General features: G+C 33.2%; 1 protein-coding gene across 1 annotated transcript; it reads left to right on the top strand.

The window, feature by feature from the left end:
• Positions 1–1887: 1887 nt before the first annotated feature.
• Positions 1888–12919, top strand: LOC127729758 (thyroglobulin-like). Its single transcript, XM_052237632.1, has 6 exons — positions 1888–2405; positions 9348–9536; positions 9932–10087; positions 11127–11159; positions 12341–12443; positions 12762–12919. The coding sequence occupies exons 1-6, from the start codon at positions 2105–2107 to the stop codon at positions 12826–12828; spliced, it is 849 nt and encodes a 282-aa protein (XP_052093592.1). The 5' UTR covers positions 1888–2104; the 3' UTR covers positions 12829–12919.
• Positions 12920–23111: the final 10192 nt, after the last annotated feature.

Genomic DNA, 23111 nt, shown 5'->3' with positions numbered 1-23111 from the left:
GGTAAATCACTGTCACAATTTGAACAAATAGGATAGCTATGATACTAGTGCGTAAATTTACAAGACATCAAACTAAGTTAATAAACTCTGTTTTACAAACACCTGTAATACAGGTAGTCAGCTAAAAATAAACTATCAGTAGACTAATTGAAAGATTACTCGATTTGTAAATATGTGCTAAAATAGATAGTAAAAAAAAGGGTATATACTATATGAAAATAAGTGCCCGGTGTAAGCCGCTCGCTCTAAATTCCATGAAATATACCTTTCCATAGACTAACCGTTACATGTCATTGTAGAACATGACAAACGAGGTATTAACATATCATTAGTATCAGTTTTAATAACCAATATATGCATCTAACGGATGTCTCCCTACAGGTTTGTTTCTAATCTTTACACTTTTTTACATGCAAGTTATAGTATGGAGCTTATAGTCGTAATGTATCTGATTTATAAAAGACAAAAAGCACAAAACAGCTGATCTTGGTACTTACAAAAGTGTCTCCACTGAAAATCCAGGAAAATATGAAGATGGATGATTGTTAAGTTCTTGGCAATTTACACGCATATTCAGGATGAGAACATGTTAATGGGATATCAATATGAACCCTGCTTTGAAATTGATCGACCCGCTGAGCCGTATTGTTAACGTGCAAGTTCACAACGTAACAGTCCACAGGAAGACATGTCACCCTACCCTTACACACTATTCTGAATTGAAACTGACCAGTCTTTGCTGTTACTGCTATATTCCGCGAGCTTGGCGGAGTAGCAGCAAATGCCAATTTTGAACTCTTTGGTTTGACTAGGTCGGTTATCAAACCCACGACCTCCTACACTCGATGTGGTTCCAGTGAAAGATATATCTGATAAAAATATTGAATTTCATCTCTTTCCTAGTGGTATTATATTAAAAGAGTTTACAATAGAAGCATACTTGTTAAAGCATCGACTATTCGTGTGTGTGTGTGCGTGAATTCTAAAGAGAAATAAAAATTTTGAAATATAATTTGTTTCTATTGAAAATTAGTAAGAAAGTTGAAAAAAAAAGATTGAAAAAAATCCCTGTTCCTCTTTTATTGCAAAAAATTTAAAAGGGTTAACATTTATTAAATAGCGATAATTAGTTAACAGACACTTTTATCTTTCATCTTTCAGTATACATTGTAACGCAATAAGGGATCTTGTTGATACAACGTGAATAAAATTCATTATTTTCAAGTGGTATTATGAGAACGCTACCGCGACTACTGTTGATTTTTAATCTTTATAAAAATACCAATGCGTTATTTTTCCCAAATTAGTGAAGACGTGCTAAAATAAATTGGTATCTAGTTCAGTTTAATGTTAGATCAGCGATTTTTCAAAAATTCCAAAATCAAAAAGAATTTTCAAAGTATGGACATGGTACTGTCCGTGTTTTATATTTTACCTGTAGTTCTTTAAAACAAAAACATTTTTTTTTGAAAAAAATCATTACCAAATTAGAAAAACAAATCAACTTCATATTTAAATCCAAAACGTGACCACCTTTTGACCAACGTAGTTCCAAAATATATCACTCACTAATTTGAACTTCCTATGCAAATTTCGTTGGAGTGTGGATTTTTTTATTCGAGCGTCACTGATGAGTCTTTGGAAGACGTCTGGCGTCCTGGTATCTATTATTGGTTTAATTTGCTAATAATTTGGTTTTGTTCACATTACCTTTGATGTCTTTCAAAACAGAGTGTATATATGTTATTTTTACCTTTCTTGTAAATCATCCAATTGTGCACTTCAGTAAATTATTGTCAGTCATGTTATATCAAGACAGCATTGCAATTCTTATGATATAAAACTGAATATGTTTGAAGGAGTGAGGCTTGTATTGTACTCCAATGTAATCGTTTGTTAAGTGTGGGTATCTGTGTGTCTTGAAAACCTGACTCTTTATTTTATGTTCTTTTAAGTTGTCATAGACAAAACTCTTGTCAAGATACCTTATTATCTTATGAAAATAGGTATAGAAAATGAAAATAGTACTTTATAAAATGTATGCGTCCGAAGTTCTTTTCTGAATTGATAATAAGTTGGGACATCCTATCCTCTTTTGTACTCAATGCTAATGTTTTGTTATTTTTTTTCAGGTGCAAAAAGTCCAAGGACACTACAAGTCGGCACTTCTGTTAAGTACAGTGCAGATTGCAGCAACGAAAACCAAATTTCGATAGCTTTATCGCAATCTTTAAACGAACTTCAGTGCGTCCAGAATAATACATGTATAGCTTCCGCTGTTACATCTGGGTGTGGTGACAGTCGGAGAAAACGATCAACGTCATCATTAAATGCAGAAGTACAGCTTTATTCAGGACTTTCACAGAATGCTTTAAATTTAGATACATTCTATTCAAACAATATAGGTACGTTTTCGGTCTTTCAGTTTAATTAACAATAACTGTAAATAGCATTTGATTACGACAAACGGATCAAATGAAAGAAAAATAGTTTTGATATCGTAAATTGGTATATTTTACGCCTAAGACGAAAATGCCAAAGTTAAACACACTAAAATATAACATGAAAATGAACAAATGCAGTATTTTTCGATGATCGTAAAATAAACATTACATTATTTGCCGTTTTACCCTTTGTAATAATATTAATAGTATTATACTATTCAATAATAAATAAAAAACTCACACTTTTCACCTATAAATGTTCTTTTTATCTAATTTTATTACATTCTGAGGCGTACAAGAAGCCTGAAAACGCCCTTTGACGCCTGAAGCATAATATGACGTCACCTAGTCTAGTTACCAAAGACGATAACATCATTTCGCGGAATTTTCGTTTTATGAAATTTTACACAGGAAATATAACTGAAATGGAATGATTTGGGCGCAACACGGAACAGCCAATTTTGTGTATTAATGTGTCTACGCTAAAAGTAGATATACTGTGATTATACTGGTTCACGATACATAGGTCGTCGTATTAGAAAATTCCTTACAGAGTTTCTTCAAAAAGAAAAAGGAAAAATTCTGCTGAAAACTGTTGTATTTAACTGAAAGAGGATCAATTTGTCTAGACAAACACCAAGAACAGATAATTGACCATTTGGAGTCATAAACGAATCAGGTAGATTGCCTGCCTGACCCAGAGATACGCTTGGTTGCTATTTCAGAAAAGCCTCCATTTCTTTCAGTAACCAAGCATGCAGATGAAGATTTTCGAGACCCAGATGAATCTTTCTTCCCTTGAATTGAGAAAGTAGATTGTTCCTGAGAGGAAGACGGAGTGACTTGGTACAACACAGAAAAAGTAGTTCTGGAAACCACAACTGTCTTTGCCATGCCGGAGGAATAAGAATGGTCTTCCAACGACCCCTCTGAATTATGTGCAAGATCTTGGGAAGAAGACGAAAGGATGGAAACATGTAACTGAATATTCCCTTCCAAGATAGGATCATAACATCTACTGCTCAAGATTTTTCGTCAGGAATTGGGGAAACGTAAATCTCCACCTTGTGATTCAGACTGGTTGAAAAAAGATCTATAATAGAGCGATCCCACCGAATATTGTAGTTCCCATTCGGTGTTCACTGGAACACGTGAACGGGATAGGGCATCCATCAGAAGATTTTGACTACCTGAACATGTCTCAACTATAGAAGTATCTCGAGACTGTGACACAGAATAATGTCCTTGCTCAGAAGATACAGAAAAAAGGATTGAGTTCCCCCTTGATTCTGAAGGTAAGGCACTTCTGTTGAGTTGTATGTGGTAACTAGCAGTAACTGACCTAGAATCACAGCCTAAAAATGAAGAAGTGCGAGTAACACAGCCTTCATATCTGGGAGATTGATGTGTTCCCCCAAATGAGCACACAAAGACCTGAGATAAGCTTTCCGGCCCATCAACTTCGCATTTGTGAACAGATGTAGAATGGGGTCAGGAGGGTCTAACGATACTCCCTTCTTAAAAGAGGGGCGGAAGATACCAAAGGGACATTCAAACTCATAAGTCGAAAATAAACTGACAACGCCATGGCTAAAAAGAAAAGACAAACAGACAAACAATAGTACACAAAACACAACATTGAAAAACTGAAGACTAAGCAACACGAACCCCACAAAAACTTGGGGAGATCTCAGGTACCCGTCGTGTTGCTCATGTTAGTACAAACCCGGTAGTGAGTCTAATTCGATAGGTCACATTCGTGACAGGATTGTAGTTACGATATTATGAACATATCGACTATCATCTGTAAACCGGGTATTCCGTAACGGTCAACCAACTCGTAATGGCGTCCGTAAAATTTACGAAGGAATGATTTCAACTTCACCACTTAGAACTCTTGGTTTAATAGCTTCCTTGTGAGCAGCAATCCTCTATCAAAGAAATCATGATAGGAAATACAAGCCCTGGAGTATCGTATCAAATGGGAGATATATACTCCGTTTGCAGGCGCTGCTGGAATGTTGCTACATAAAAATGGAAAGTTTTGTTTTCAAACGACCCTCATTGTCACTTTCTAGATGTAAGTCAAGACTTAACTGTATCTCAAGTTCGATCGGATAGATGCGTTCAACATAGTCACCAAATTTTGAATTATTTAGTTAGAGAACATTATCTATGTAGCGGTAATTTAAGTTAAATGATACTGCTAACTTTTTTTCTTTCTTCCTAAGAAGTTCCTGTATGAAGTCATATGAATAAAGGAACAAGTCGGCAAGAAGAGGAACACAGTTGGTTCCCATGGGGATGCCGATTGCGTGTTGAAAAACACGTCCTTCAAACGTAACAAATATGTTGTCAATCAAGAAATCAAGCATCTTGATAATGTCAGTTTCAGAGAATTTTTTGTTAGAATCAGAGTGATTTTTTACAAAGTAGGATTAACCCTCCCTAAGACAAGATACTTGATTCTACGTTGGCCATTCTTTTTTATGAAACAAAGCAGGACCAACTCTTTCAATTTGTCTTTTAGTTCGGAATGGGGAATATATGTGTAAAGTGTAGAAAAGTCAAATGTTTTAATACTATTGCAAGATGAAAGAGTCTTAGATTGTATGTACTCTAAAAGATCTTTGGAATTTTTTAGTATCCACATCTGATTCACGCCACCTCTAGATCTAGAATAGGTAGTTTCACAATAACTTTGAAGCCCGGCTTTGATTGCTGATAAAATTGCTGTTAATAGTTTAGAAAGAGGTTTCGTGGAGCACTTGGAAGATCCAGCAATATACCGTTGTTTGTAAGGACACTTATTTCACTCGGTTTTGGTTTGTAACCCGGATTTATTTTCTCTCAATCGATTTATGACTTTTGAACATCGGTATACTACTGTTGCCTTTATTTATGTAGTTTAGGTATCCAATACAGTGATGGAAGATCCAGTTCTTCATCTTTGGTTAAAATTCCAAAAGAACATAGAACAGACCTATGCTTATCCAGGATTTCCTCTTTAGTAAGTGTCGTGGGGGTATATGTTGAATTTCCAAGTGAATTGTCAATACCTAATTCATTTATCAAGCAGTTTATGTAATGTGATTTACACACAAAAACGATGTTGTTTGGGGCTTTATCTGAGGGGACAACAACATATTTGTCATGGAGGTAGGACAAGTGTTTAGCAACATTTGGGTCTTTAAAGATTGATGAAGCATGGGTACTAACAGTCCCATTCAGTTTCTTAATTCTGATTTGTATTAAAGACCTCACAGCCTTAATCCATTCGAAAAGAGTATCTACGTATTCTTTCTCGCGTTTAGCCCGGCCTGGCATAACTTCGACTGAATCCATCAGTATTTTGAAGTTTTGTTTCCAATTGATGGATTTAGGCTCACAATATTTCGAGCCTTTGGATAACACATTTCGGAGAGAAGTGTTATTGACAATGTTTAGGTCACCAGTAATAACATGGCCGTCCGGATTATACATGAATGGGGAACTAGCACAGGTGCAATCAGGAGATTTAGACTTGAAGTCGTCAATATTGAGACCCTGCAACACGTGTTGAAAATTTTAGTTGCAATTGGTTTGGTATAGGTATAAGAAATGATAGGTACAGACTGATCTTTAAAATAGGGAGGTATTTTCGAGTAAACTAATTAATGATGAAGGATATTGCCCAAGTTGATGGCATCGAGACCTTTGTTGGCAAAGGAAAGTTTAAGAAAGTTTTAACATTTTCCGCCTGGAGATACCACTGCAGATGAGGTAACAACCGAGGAGGAATTGGAATAGGCGCTTTCCACAGCTGAGAAAGAGGGTACCAAAACTCTCACAGATCCCACTAAATTGGACGAACGTGAAGTCAACCTAGTTGAATGACATCCATAATGGATATCAAGAAATCGACCAACTGAAGAAATAGGCGAGCTTGGACAGTCGAAACCTGCAACAGGGCACTGACAAACTGATTTACCTGATGTACCTTGATAACTTACAATCATGAAGTTAAAAAAATCCAGTCTCAGGAGTATATCCAAAACGGTTCTTCAAGAAGAAAACGGGAATGATTCTTGATGCAAGAATCGTCAAGGCAGAAATAATTGAGCACCACCTGAAAATGTAGATAAGATACCACCGTCTGAAAAACTCTGGTAAAAACTAGGGGAGCAGTAGAAAGTACAAAAGGCATAGCCTTGAAGCTGTAAACTTTGTCTTTCTAAACCAGTCTCAGGAAATGAAGAAACTTGAAATCGGTAAAAATCGAATGTGAAAATATGCATCCGTCAAGTCTAGAAATGTCGTCCAAATCCCTGTATTAAGAGACGATCTGATTGACCTGTTGGTTTTCATTTTGGCGTAGGGGACGGTCCACAATATACTGATTCAGAACAGAACAGTCATAAAGCGGTCTCATTTTTCCGTTCTTGTTTGGAACCAAGAAAAGCCGGGAATAAAAACCTAATTGGAAAGGAGGATTGACCTCTTACAACACACCCTTCTGAACTTCAATATTCATCTTGTCTTGCAAAAACTGATTCTTTTCTTTTGAGAATCCTTTGTCACAGACAAATCGATTGTAACAAAAGATATAGGCGGCGGTTTCAAAAATCTGAAGCTCAAATCCCTCCGTAAAATCAAAAGAACCCACTTGTGTAAAGTTATCAGAGACCATTGATCAGGAAAGTGGGAAGGCCTGCCTCCACTGGAAGATGACGAAGAGGAGTAGGTAAACATATCTCTTCCAGTGGGAATAAATCTAACGGAGGGGACACATCAATTACTCTGCATCCTACCGTTTCCAACTTTGGCTTCCTTGCCAACAGAAATGTTAGGACGAGAATCAACTGATCTCTTCATGGCCTGTAAAAAAGAAGTCGAAGGAGCCTTGGGCTGACGAGAGGTCGTGACAGGTCAGTAACATTGACATCAACACTGACCACAGGAGTTGCTTTATTCATCTCTTCCATGAGCTGATCCAATGAAATAGAGAACAACTTGTTCATTGACAAAGGAAAACTGAGAAGATTCTCCTGACAAGCCCGAAAACAGTAGATTAATCAAGAATCTCCGGTCTCCTAGCAAAAGTACAGTTGGCAAAGGTGCCAAGAAGGAGGAATTGAGAGTACCAAGACTCTTATATACCTGTTAGAGCATGGACTTAAATTCAGAGAACTCCCCACCTTTGTCCCCCTCTGCAGCAGCTAGAAAGTTTTCAGCTGTTTCCAGAACATTATACATAATCCTGAGTTTGTAATCCTACTTAATACAGGAAATCCGAGAAAGTCTCAGACCGTCAACAGGTTAGGACCTAGTGAGGAAATCTTATCATAAATTGGAATAGCCTTACCAAAGGATGATCCATGAATTTCAAAAACTTTAGATCATATCTTCATAGGATAAGAGTCAGGTCCAAAACAAGCAAACTTGCAACCACTAGGTTTGAAAGTGTTAGCATTGTTCCCAGCCAAAGAAGTTAACAAAAGACAAGGCAAGTGTGAAATGACTCGACTCTGGAAAAGACGTGTGTCAACGACAACCACTAACTACAGGCTCCTGACTTGGGACAGGCACGTAAAGAATGTTGCGAGGTTTAACATGTTTGTGGGTGCTCACCCCCCCCCCCCCCCCCTAAACCTTGGACAGTGGTGTAACAGCACAACATAAGAACAAACTATAAAATCATTTAAAAAGGCTTAACTCATCAGATCGATACAAAGAAAAACATCAAACAAAAACATAGACAGGACGTGGCTGGGTATATATCCATTTCTCATCCATAACAACAAAAAAGACACTAAGTACAGATCTGATAGTACTCGTTGTTACTGTTAGTCAGCATTTTAATATTGTCATTAAAAAAGGACGACTCTGAAGAGGGCTCACTTCCGAAACCGTGGCCAGATCAAACAGCCTGAGCTGAGTAGGGATCATAAGGAGGCGTTTACTTTATGTGTTATATCATCCATTATAATAATATTACCTGTAATAAATGTATATACAATTTATCTTCTAACTGTAATAATTGCAAACATGATGCAATAAAATTAAATTAAAGTAAATGTTTAAAACAAACTTTGTTTTCTTTCTCCCTAACAAAAACGTGCAGCAATATCAAGGAAACCGGATAAAATGATGAATGTATATGGCGCGCATCCGTCAGGTTGGGGAGATTATCAAAGTGGTGTGTTTTTCTTGCTAGCTTGTTTCCGGTTGAATAATGCAGCAAGTTGACTAATATCTAAATTCATGAAGGTGAGGTATTAATGTAAATAAACCGTAAAATTAGCTGATATATATACTTTGATTAAATCAAATTCAACGAATAAATGTAACCAAATACACCTGTTATATCATTAGTATGATCAACACATTGTGTGTTGTAACAGTTTTTTTTATCAATAATTCATTCATTCAGTTTATTTATTCCTTTAATTTGCTTCATATATCAATAGATTACTGTAACAATAGTTCAAGTTATAAGATATTAACATCGATTGAAAAACCCTCAGTTCCAATGGTAAATCATTTTAATTAATACAATCTGACTTTGCTACTTCTTATTATAATGGTGATTCATTTTGACCTGTTTCATGTGACAAAATAATAATTAATGTACATAAATATTAAAATACTGATTCACCCATAAAGATTTAAACAGTGAATTCCATAAAAATAAAATAAAAATAAAAAGATATTGACACAACAGAATATATTTGTGTCTATTTTACCTGATATCTCGAAGAGATTTCAAAGACTTTGACTTGATGAATACTATGTTGCTTGATTTACTAATGCTTAGAGTGTTGATAGTGACGCACTAATTTACGGGAAATAAAAATTTACTGTATGAACAAATTATGAATACATGTAAATACGTAATAATATGATGTATTTTTTTTTTTTTAGTTTCATCTGGTTTATCAGAGCTGATAACAGCATATACTGATTTAACTATGTCAGTTATTCAGATGAATACTACGGATGTTTTAACACTAGATACTAATGGCAGTATATACACAGCGGACCTCTCATCATTAATTGTCACCACTAGTATGATATGCCCAGATGGGTCAGTGGAACAGGGCTTGGTTTGTGGTATGTATTTAAAGCAAAATTTCAAAACTTAATCCAAAAGTAAGTAGATTACTGTGTTCACAACCTTGAAATCATATGATGATTTACTCGAACATTTTATGTTTTCCTTGTTTAGAATACCTTGATTTTTTTCTAAAAATATGACTGTTCAAAAATAAAATGAATAGATAATCGGATACCTAATCACTGAGAATACGACTCGAAATTATGATTTAAAAGAAAAGTGTTTAATTATTGAAATTTTTCAAAGTATTTAACAACAAAATTTACTTTGTCGCATGATTATATTTTGCTTTCTTTCCTTTACCGCATGATTATATTTTGCTTTCTTTCCTTTATCGCATGATTAAATTTTGCTTTCTTTCCTTTATCGCATGTTTATATTTTGCTTTCAGTGGAATGTCCGTATGGTACATTCTTTAGAAAAGGACTCTGTGTTATGTGTTCTAAAGGAACTTACCAGGACGCAAAGGGGCAAATGCATTGTAAAACATGCCCTGAAGGATTCACAACCAATTACATTGCTTCTACAAATCAAACCGAATGTAACAGTAAGTAGCATGTTGATAATCATGAATTCACGAGATTCATTGGAAGCACAACAGCCTAATTATTTGGTGATTTAGCTTAAAAACATCTAAATCTTCAAATACCTACTTAAGTGGTTGTCTTTTATTTCTGTGTCTCTTATTTGTTTTTTTCGTTTATTGTTTTGTATAGTTTTTTCTTGTGTTGTGCCGTTACACCACCGTCATAGGTTAGGGAAAGGTAGGGGCCTTCAAACATGTTTAACATTCGTTATTTGCATGTCCCAAGTCAACAGCCTGTAGTTCAGTGGTTGTTGTTAGTTCATGTCTGTCATATTTGTTCTTCGTTAATTGTTTTGTTATAAATTAGGTCGTTAGTTTTCCAAATTTATTTGTTTTACATTTTTTATGTCGGGCCTTTTATAGCCAACTTTACGGTTTGGGTTTTTCTCATTGTTGAAGGCCATACGCATGATACAGTTGCCTATAATTGCTTACATCCACTTCATTTGAACTTTGGTGGAAAGTTTCTCATGACAAAGGGGAGACGAAAGATACCAAAGGGACATTCAAACTCATAAGTCGAAAATAAACTGACAACGCCATGTCTAAAAACTAAAAAGACAAACAGACAAACAATAATACACACAACACAACAATCATACCAAAATCTCCTTATTTTAATATTACGGAATTGACGTGTATTGTAACAAATGTCAAATATATAAATTATAGCCTGACTGTTTTTCTGTTCTATTCATCCTTTACACATGTTACGATATGGAAATTTCATACAAATTTATTCCAAATACATATATTTTAATGGGGTTCGTGTTGCTCAGTCTTTATATTTCTATGTTGTGTTTTGCGTACAGTTGTTTGTCTTTTTGGTCTTTTTTTCTTTTTTTGCCATGGCGTTGTCACTTTATTTTCAACTTATGAGTTTGAATATCCATTTGGCATCTTTCACCTCTCTCTTATATAGGGATTAACCCAAGTTGACATACCTCAGCACGAGATTTTGACATTTTTGATCTGGTATTAATTTTCTTGTCTGTTTCAGTTGAACAAGCTACAGAATCAACAGGAGTCTCAGGTATTTTTTTCTATTTTTTTTTAATTTGTTCACACTGCAATATAATTTTTAGACCACTCAATATAACATTGTTTTTGATGTGTAAACACCAATCTCCGATCATCTTCTGTTTTGACGAGACATTAAATATTTCAATGTATTTAATGACCTTTTCTCCAGTACTACTGAACAGAATGACTTCATATTTGATGATCAACTTAGAAAACGATCAGTAGTAACGTGTGTTTTTCGATACTTTGAATTACGTGTGGGCCTAAGCTAAGCATGACAACGCGTGCATTCTTATAAAATATGTATTTTAAACAGACAAAAAGATACTAATAAAACTCATTAAAGATGCCAGGCTTATCATTTTGTACGCCAGATACGCGTTTCGTCTACAATAGACTCATCAGTGACGCTCAAATATAAGAAAGTTAAAGGGTAAAATAAAATACGAAGTTGAAGGGTTAAACTCCAGTGCTCCAAAATCGTTTAGATGTTTATTAAAACATACAGCTAAGTCGCAGTAGCTGCGTAAGAGGATCGAAATACATACATGCGGATACAAAACAAACGAATCGAGTAGAACATAATATACATATTTAACATTTTATATTTATATATTTTTTTTTACAGCGAACAAAACGAACCCTTGCTGATCTTTGAAAACAATTCCGAGAGGTCAATACGGTCCATCAAGGATTTGTATAGTAATACAATACTATACAAATCCTTGGATCCATATATAACGAACATATTACACACAGAGTATCAGCAAAAAAATCTTAATTCCCAATTACATGGTTATATGATTGTGTGCATTTGAAATGTATAATCTTACGTTAACTATCTTTCTACTATCACACAATTTACTTACTTGAGGATATATTACATAATAATTTTGAACTTATTGTTTTCATAAGTCCTTTAATTTATAATTATATTATAGACATATATAATGAAATTCGTCCCCTGAACCAGTCTTGCAAATATTACAATTTTTTCGTGTGTCGGTATATTTCGCAATCTACCCGTTTCTATAGGAAATTTAATGGTCAGTATAGTTCCTGCTCCGCTAGATACAAATTGAACATAATATTTTTCATTAAATACTTAAATATGCAACTTTATGAAACAAATAAATAAAGACGATATCCTTCGTAGTCAGATCTGAAGAATACAATTTTATTTTTAAACAGATCTGTCTACCAAGATAATGTTACCAGCTGCTGTGTGTGGATCCACGATTCCTTTCATAACCATTATTATCATAGGAATCTATATTTATAAAACAAAACAAAGGTATACTATTGTTTTTAATCCTTTATGTTGATTTATCGATACATTTTGATGAAAAAAATTATACCTTGCTTTATACTTCAGAGACTATACATTAGTATGCATTTCAATCTAAAGTAAAATTCTTGAATTACAAATTATCAAATATACAATGTCCTTTATAATTTGTAAAATAATTTGTAAAATTGTAATTTGTTGATCAAAGTATTATTTCTGTTCGAAATCAATGTGCAAACCTCATCATGATCATAGTTCTAGTAAACAGATATAAAACATTTAACCCCTATGCAAAGGTTTTACCTATTCAACTTTACTTTTTAGGAAAGCAATAAGAAACCACACCTTAAAGATAGACACATATCTAAAGAAAGATGAATTTGACAACTGATTATTTTTTGCCAATACGTTTAACAAATGTTATCTTAGAAAAATTAAACTAGCTCCTGTGTCATTAAACTGATTGTTGTGTCTAACTCTGATAACGTGATTATGTTACTGGTACTAAGCCAAACACTGAGTTCGAAAAAGGATAATAATTCTATGATGTATGCATTTGCAGACCAATAAATATAGTGATATTTCCATAAAAATAAACAAACAGTAGATGACATGTTTAGACAAACCTAAATGGTTTAACTCCAGTTAAGTTCCAGAAAATATTGACCCCGTGCTGGTTTCAATTCTTCAATGATGTTTTTGTTAGGGAATTGTGTGACGAGGATATGTTATTATGATGAGTGGTACCTCACTGTTAGTCTTTCCAGAATAAAATTTGATACACATGTACATATTATGACTATAACTAATTGATAAATATGTCCATCATACATTTCTCAAGCAATAGTGACATAACATGTGGAATAAATACTTCTCAATGATAAATGAGACACTCTAAAAAAACACTTATATCATTTCACATTCTAGCTTAGGGCTAAAAAGTTGAGACTAAGGCCATCAATTTCAAGATAACAGATAATATTTTACATTAGGACAAAGGAATATAGTACCAGCTGCTACCGATAAAAGTTCATGGATCAATTCAACAATTAATTCTAGTCATTATATGTCCATCTGTATCAAATTTTTTTTTTAAAGAGACTTACAATTACATACCACTCATCATACTATCCCACACCCACAGAATGATTTCAACATGTATGCATCAATTTTTTTCTCATGGCAGTAACTATAATATGTATGATAAAAAAAATTCAAAAAATATTAAACGCTAGTTTACAAAAAAAAATATCAAAAAGACTACACGGTAATGTATTCTAGCAGCATTGCCAAAACTCTAGATAATTATCAAAAACGACTTTTTCTCTACAAGAGGATATATACAATCATCTCAAAAATGAAGAGAGACAAAAGATGACATACCAAATTATTAAAATCTTTTAAATTTTATTTGCCTGCTTACAGAAGAAGACTTTCCTACAATGAAGATAGTCGTTGTTAGCATGAAATAATTCCCACACTAATCTGAGGACGTACACTAATGTAGAACTTGAGTATTTGAGGGTTTTAAATATCATATAAAAATAAAAAAAGATGTTTGTTAATTTTGATAAACAAAGCACTGACGGTAACGAGATATATCCAAATATTTGCAGTATTGACTTCGAATGTGACTAATAAACGAAGTTATCCGCACCATAAGCAACATGACGGATTCCACGTGTGAAGCAGTATCTGCTCACTCTTCCGGAGCACATGAGATCAACCCCTAATTTTGTTGGGGTTCGTTTTGCCTAGCCTTAAGTGTTCTATGAAGTGTTTTGTGGACTTATTTGTCTTTTCGTCGTTTTTTGTTTTTTGTCATGGCGTTATCCGTTTGTCCTCGACTCGACTTATGAGTTTTGAATGTCTTATTGGTATCGCATCTGAGGTAGCTTCCGACACTTTTTGTTTTACTGCAAGCGTAAATTTACCATCAATCCGAAATATTGAATGTATATAGGGGACGTAATTATGTAATCAGTGCGAACACATAATAAAAGAACTTTGAAATATAACGCGCTTTAAGAAAACAAAGGCAAAAATGGCCATTGCATTGCTCTTCTTTTCTTGCAACATCATACATTTGTCAAACATGTATCATAGTTATCCTTTCCATACGTTAAATCAAATTTAACTTATTGATTATTAACTTTTTTCTCTGAAGTCAGTCTATTGTTCTAAATTGTTATAAATTTCCTTATACATCAAATAAATACAAATAAGCATATCGAACTCCATTTGCAAGGTGTATTCAAAAAGGAGGAAGTCCATAAAACCTTAGAACAACAAAAGCTCAACTACAGCAACCAACGAAACGGATGGAGAATAACAGTCAAAATATCTTTTTGAGTTAATCAAACTCGATAACCATAGTATTATGATACAAATATATAAATGTTATTATGTCGTTTGCCCTGTATTCCTATATTATTCGACTTGGAATGCCTGTCGTAAAGTTGCCAGAGTGTTACAAACCCAGGTGGAACAACAAGGAAAGGAAATATTGGACTTACGTAAGCTATTATATTTATAGTTTTTATAACAAGTGAGAATTTGATACCGCTTGTTATCATATACTTAGAGCAAATAACTTATAACTTTTACAGTGTGATAATAGCATTAAATTTACGTAAATTCAATATTTTCCGTAATGGTGCTTAGCGGGCTGATATGAAAACTATATCAACTGCTTCCGGTTATTATCGCATGCCTTTCCGTAACGTTATCGCATGACAATTTGACGTCACCCGGCAAATTCCTGAAAATACACCTCAATGGTACGTTTTCAGTGAATAGAAAAAAAACCCAAATATTAGGAAACAGGAAACAGGAAAATATATTTTGAGTAATGCAAAAGAAATGATACAATAAAATGCATTTTTTCAAAGTTTTAAAAATAGTTCTTGTAATATGTATTTTTTTCTGCTGAAGTATATGATAAAAAGATTTGAACTTCCACTTGAGAACCACTTAAAAGGATCAATATATTAAACTGTTATTTTTTCTCCATTGTTGAAGCATATGATATAAAATGCAATGTAATAATCTGATAATATCAACTCGAGTTAATTAATTTCAAGATAATGATAAACAAACCTTCGGCGATTTTATTATTACTATTTTAATTTAAAAACGAGAGTTAATGTCTAATTTTTACGAGTTTGTAAACCTTTTTCTCTTATAGTAAACATTTTCTGAGTGTTAAACAGAAAAGTCCTCGATTCGTTAACATACCAGTATGCATCTTATGTCTTATTCGGGCGTCAAAATTTATCATCAGATATTACATAAATATGCATCAGTAGTGGATCCGGAGCTTCAAGTGGGTAAGTTGTTTGTGACTTCATGGAACTGTATTTGGATATTGACACTTACCACACCTTCATTACATTTTAGCTTCAGATATAAACCCTATTTCTTTCGTGCCAAAATTTTTTTTTTATTATTTTAGGTGAAAGCGTAGGGTGTGGACCCCCTGATTATCCATCTCCATGTCATAAAGGAGATTATTCATGTGAAGACATGTTGAAAATGCCACGCTTGAGTCCAAGATATTATCTTATACTTTTGATATAATCATTTATATGTTATTCGACGCTTGCCTTCGGACAGATCAGTCTGGGTTGCCAAACCACTTATACTGCATCAAAGTTTTATTTGATGTTTTCATACTTGTGATTCTGATTTAAGTGGGCGTTTTTAAAATTTTACATGCTTGAATTGATTAGTAACAAAAATTATTTCCTTTGTAGATTGTGTATTGATAAACGTTATGTTGAGGCAGCGGCTAAGGACATGCAGACAAATATGAACATTGGAACATTGTAGATAAAATTAATAAAAATTGCTGAACTGTAGTGTCCAGGCGAGCTGATATCCCAAATAGTGTTTGGTTTTATTCTATAAATATTTTATGTTCGTTTGAGGGGACGAACAAGAAAATAAGTGTTTTTATTATATGAAAAGGATTATAACCAGAAAAGCTTCGAGAAAACCTGCAAAACCTAAGATATCAAACTATCAATCCCTGATATTGTCGTTCTTCATGTCTAACAAACAAGCAGAAGAAGGTATTGACTTCTCTGAAACAAATATTGAAATAAAGTTTGAAGCCAAAATTTATCACACGAGAGATAACGGAATGACATCTGAATCAAGTATTAGACACTCCTGCAGAATAATCAGTCAATCAGATACTGATTTACTGTATTCCTCAAATTAGCTTTAATATTTGCATGTTTGACATACAGAATTGCTCAAATCTTTTGAACAAATTTCGACCCCCTTTCCATTTTTGAAGTATTAAAAATTGGAAATCCCCCTCTCCATTTCAAAAATGTTTCAAGGCAGAATATTTCTGGTACTTTGTAACCTGAAAGGGGGAGACAATTAAGAGGGAGTCTTAATTTTCTCCCCCTTTCAGGTTACAAAGTACCAGTCTCAAAGCAAATCTGTTCATAACAAGTCGAATTGAGTTTCCCTAATTCGAGTTGATTACATGAGAGCAACACGACGGGTGACACATGTGGAGCAGGATCTGCTTACCCTTCTAGAGCACCTGAGATCTCCCCCGATTTTTGGTGTGATTCGTGTTGCTCAGTCTTTAGTTTTCTATGTTGTGTTTTGTATACTGTTTTTATTATTCTATATTCTTTATTAATCGGCACCACGTAATTCTCTATTTGAAAATAATTGTTGCCAATTTTTCTATCTATCTTTTTTTTTAGTTGCAGTGTATTGTGCGCTTTTCCCCACTTATACTCTAATCTGTAAACACCATCCACACCATCTTATAAAAATAATGTTGTCAGTGGTTGTCATATCTTTTTTTTTTGTTATTTGGGGGATTTTGGGTAAACGTCAAAGAGACAGCAATTCAAAGACACAACAATCCATACATGTATGTAACTATAGGGCCTTCAGCAATTAGAGGGGCTTCGGTGGCCGAGTGGTCTAAGTAGTCGGACTACTGTATCACTAGCCTGTCAACACTCAGGTTGTGTGTTTAATACAATCAATCAATCAATCAATCAATCAATCAACAATTAGAAAATGCGTATACAATATGTCTAGTCTAAATCACAACGAGAACAGACAAGTACAGAACGGATGTGGAGAAATTTATCTTACGCTTTTGAATACAGACTTTTTAGTAATGCAATCAACGAAAGCAAAATGGCGAAAAATAAATTTTTCAGCATTTATCAATTAAACTGAATAATAACCGATGAATAAATTATCATAGAAAAATTTAAATGTCTATTGACGAAAGAAGAAAAAAAAACGTTTTCAAAGCACTGTTTACTAAACCGATCAAATATTCTAAAATTCCAAGATCTACTTGAACAACTACACGTCTGAAATTAACAAATAACTCAAATTTGTTAGAATAATTAATACATGCATAGAATATCTTTGGCAACAACTTCATGTCTCTTCTTGAAAGGTGTCAGACCACCAATTCAAAATCCATATCTATTCAACAAAGTTTTGCAAATTTCACAGCTTTCTAAATATTTTACCTTGAGTTTAACTTCATAGAAACCAGGTATATCCTGAATTATACATGTATCATCTTTCTACATGCCAATTTTCAACCTATGTTTAAAGTCTTGTAAGGAAATACTAACGTTCAGAAGACAACTACTGCTGAAAATAACCCCTGGTTTTCTTGAAATCTTAAATACGTATACAATGGAGCGCATTAATCCTCAATTTTTAATGCAAACTAATGGACAAGTAAATTTTGGCTTAAAATGGTTTAAATATATTTCTCTTTCAACAAAAGTTTCATTTCTGCAAATTTGTTGGTTAGTTGAAGTAAACAGTGACATCAAAAGCAATATGTTTTGTCAGGGAAGGGCTACTTTTACATACGCTATAAATTGAAATGGGTGAATTGGTGGTCTGACACCTATATATTGTATTTATATTTTATACTATGTATGTTAATTTATTTGTGGTCTCTATACCTATGTATGTATGTTAACGAGAATAAAGATATATATATGTATATATCTATGCCATTTGCATTGAGATTGTTTTGATATTACAAAAAGTAGATTTGATCTAATTTTAAAGTCCATCTCATCATTGTTTAGCAAACAACAAGGAATTATAATAACTTTGTATAATGGTAATTTAAAACAAAGTATTGACACTGTACGCAGGGTTATTAGGCACGATTTGATAAACTTCCTTCTTCAGAAACGGTAAACGAAGCATTTCTTGTTAAAAATCTATTTTTGAATATTGCTTTTTCATAATTTTTCTGTTAAATTGAAAATCTTCCAGCAGGTCAAAGCATTTGGTCACAAACATGCTTTTTTAATATAAACGTTCAGGACATATATAGTATTATATATATGCAAAAAGGTATTATACATGTATGTATATATTTATTTGTAACAGCTCTTCGATATACTGTCACCAATAAACGCAGTAAACACTATTACAGAGGTTTTACCATTTACATAAGCTAAAGTTATTGTATTCGTGTAGCCCAACTGTGTTCGATTTGCATTTTATACTTGCAATAATATACCATTCCGTCCTTCTGTTTCCTGTGAGTGACGAAACCATTGTCAACTTTATCTTTGGAAATAAAGATGGTATAACTATATGCAGTTCATCTTTTACAATATTTCAAAGGATAACAATGTTACTATAGTAGTCGTTTAGTTAAACAATTCAAGATAAATTTAGATGAGTTTTATGAAAACCGTCAACAAGCAATCTTAATAGGATTCGGATCGCCTGGAAATGACGATGATACACAAACAGGGAAAATTTACAATGTATGCAAGGCTAAAGATAAGTGCTACAATATTGATAATTATAGATAAATACAAAAATTTTGGAATATACCGTACGGAAAGTCAAATATTTCATCACAACACGTAAACCAACAAATTAAAAAAGTTAACCCTCGCCTACATGACGTGTGTTTTTGTACATTTTAAATTGTATTGATATTGAATTAGTTTTACGACATGTACGAGACCTTCACTTATAAACTGTACATATCCGATTTATTTCGCTTAGCGAATATCCACTGTGAATGATTGACACATGTATCTAATTCTATTTGTATAAATTGATAGAAGCCAAAATGCGACTGACATCAATCTATGTTTTCAGAATCTCCATTTTGAATGCAATTAGACGCATTGGGCAACTCAAAATAAACCTATCAATAAAGAAAAGTTTACTGTCTTTTTTCTGACTTCTATTCTACCGTCGTCTAGGAAAATCGTCATTTTTGATTAAACAAGTTGCAGTGGCTGGATCAATCCTAACAAATGTATACGGAGCGTCCGATATGTACCTGTTTCCACTCGGGTACCTTTTCACTTTGTGTCGGAAACGGCTTCAGTATCGATTGATTGATTTTGTTTTATGTTTGACGCCACTTTCCGCATTATTGACTATATCGTGTCGTCAGATTTTTTATTGGCGGAGGTTGCCAGAGTGCCTGGAGAGAACCACCGATCTTTGGCAGGAAAACTGACACTCCTAAGTCAATTAACATTGGAGTCGAGCGCACCCGCCATTGTGGGATTAGAACTCACAACCTCAGTGTTGAAAGGCTAGTGATACAGTCGATGAACTACTTCGAACACCTGGCCACTGAGGCCCCACTTTAGTATCGAATAAGAGAACCTGACTTGTTGTCGATTATACACCTCGGTCAACAGTGTTAAACTCATATCAACTTGTTCAGACTTTGTTCAAGTGATTGCTCTGTATAGAAACCTCTGGATGTTTATTTTTGGTAAATTTAAGTTGAGGTTGTCTCATTGACATTCAGTACACACATCTAACTATAAAACTAACAAGAAAGCAACATATGTTACGTTTAAAAATTAACATTGTTTTATATCGAACCAATACAATATATGTATCCACACAGTAGCGAAAAATATGTCAATCTTAAGAAACTAGGGCTGGATTAACAGAGCCGAACTAAAAAAGTTTATATTTCAGGCATTGATCGATAATATTATAATGATACAGCAGCTATACATTGCTTAAATAACGTCCGTTTAAGACAGAAAACGATTGACATGAGATTGATATTACATGCTTAAAAATATCACTTTGTTATATACGATATTTTGAAATTTAGGACAGTAAAAATTGTTACAGTTGCAATTAAAAAATACCCCCAGTGTTGACAGGCTTGCGATATTGTATAAAAAAAATCTAATGTGTCTGCAGTAAAACACTTTTTAATCTTGATATGTTATTTCAATTCAACACAAATCGCAGTAAATAGAAGATCATGTACATGTTTAAAAAAGAATTACCAAACTATAATTATTTTTTAAATCTGACAACCGGTTGGACGTTTTTAAAACTTAATTTATTTACATCACACACTATAAATCCGCTATATAATGGTATTCACAACTTTAAATAATATGAATGCAACAATTGAACTAGTTAAAGGTACTGCGTCATGCATACTCAATCACTTCCTTTCCTGCTTCCACGAATTGGGTTTTTTCAATGTTCAAATCGTATAAGAACTCAAAAACAAATCAAACTATCCAATAGAATACCGTTTTGGTATCAATTAAACAATATACTAATTAAACATTTAGATCATTTAGCAGTCAACTCCAAGATAATCAGATATACGCAACTTGTAAAAAGGACAGATAAATGTAATAGGTAGGTTTCATTTTAAACTAGGTAAATTAAAAATATTTTAATAATAATAATAATAATAATAATAATAATAATAATAATAATAATAATAATAATAATAAAATGATAACTATTATTTTAGTAATAACTTTTAATAATAGACTTTCATAAAGTCATATAATTAATGCTATTGTTCTTCTTTTATTTTTACCTGCATAAACATTTTGTCTGATGAGATTTATTATCATTATTACTATTATTATAATTATCAATACTATTATTATTATTATTATTGCTGTTATGTTCGCTTATGATCCAGAGTTTCATTTGAAATCTTTTCATGTGAATAAATAACCGATCACGAATGATTATAATTAAAAAAAAATATGTTAATTAAAATCACAACAGGTGCCACAAGCTTACTGCTGTTTGAGTTCTTAGATCTTGAGTTTTCTGTGCATTCGTAATTCTTATTCTTTCTCTCGGGATATGGTGTTTTCCTATATATGCGCGTGCCTTGTTTTCAGAACAAAAAGAAAAAAATGGAACACCGAAGCCCTGATGAAACTCTTCGTAATGTTACATTATATTATATATTTTATCTGTTTATGTTAATAAGATATTCAAGACACCTTATGAAGAACAAATAATTATTTACATTGCCGATCGGCTTTGGTCTTTTTTAAATGATATTTAATAAGAATGTTTCATTGATCTGCGAAAATAGTTTTATGAAAATTTGCATATAGAAATGGAATATAAAAATTATAATTTTTCAACATGTTTATTAAAAAAATTAATTAACTGAAACTTAATTTAACTTGTTTGTCTACATGTGCTCTTTCTGTTCAAATATCTGCAATATAGCCATCATCCATGTAGTCAGTGCCTTGGTTCTGGTATTATTTTAATAAAATGATACAGCGTGATTTTTCTTTTTGACTGTTTGTAAATTATACGAATATTCATCTTGCATGTTGCTCGCACTAAAATCTGTATCATCCATTGCTTTTCAAAAATCACATAGTTGTAGATTTTCTGATTTAATGATAAAGCATATAATCATAACATCAATTATTCCTCAGAATTTAAGCGATAAACATGAGACAGTCTGCATGGATATTGTTGTTTCTAGTTCCACTTGTTGTAGGCAATATACTCGAAGATGTAGTAAGTACATTTTAGAAGTGTTTCCGTGACAACATGACAAAACACCTTCCCAGTTTTAGTAGTTGAGTGACAAATCAAGAAAAAGTCGCTTATTTCAAGTTTAATGGACCGACATACCTCACGGCTGAAAATCCACATGTTCTTTATGGTATGGTAACAAACCTTTCACAAAAATGTCTATATGTTGTCATATATTATTGCATAGCAAAATATTAAATGTAAATAATTTGTCGATAACTTCCGCAGATAAATATGACAAGCTGAATTTGTGCAACATTCCCAAGGCATGATTTCATTGACAATTTTTTCTCAATTATCATTAAGGACCACCGAGAAATTGTTCAAAATGCGAAGAAATGCTATTTTTTCAAATCGCCCATTCCGACCTTTGACCACATTTTTGAAAAATCTGCTCCACTTTGGCACTCTACGACAGACTTAATCAAAGGGCATTATATTTATTTCAAAATTAGACCAAAATTAGCCGTGAGGTATTTCGGTCCATTAAATTTTCAAATTCACCTTACTTGTCAACGAACTATAGTACCAATTATTACATTTTACATAATATGTCAGAAAAAAGTAATAAAATTTATATTATCCTCATTGCAAAAAATGAAATTGCTGTTCTTCATTTGAAAGTCACAGTGATGTTTCCAACGTGGAGTAAAAACTCTCACCTCACTGCAAGTTCAAAACGTCCCCCTGCAACAGTTTCAGCGGAATTCTTTGCTAGGCGACGATTACGCTTCATCTGTGCATTAAAGCACACAACTTCTGGGGTAGTATCAATACATTATTATTTATATCTGGCAAAAAAATATAAAAAAGTTGTCGTAAATAGCCTGG

Source organism: Mytilus californianus, unplaced genomic scaffold, assembly GCF_021869535.1.
Source record: "Mytilus californianus isolate M0D057914Y unplaced genomic scaffold, xbMytCali1.0.p SCAF_2, whole genome shotgun sequence".
Lineage (NCBI taxonomy): Eukaryota > Metazoa > Mollusca > Bivalvia > Mytilida > Mytilidae > Mytilus > Mytilus californianus.
The sequence above is the reverse complement of the archived record's forward strand: the minus strand, read 5'-3'. Positions and strand labels throughout refer to the sequence as shown.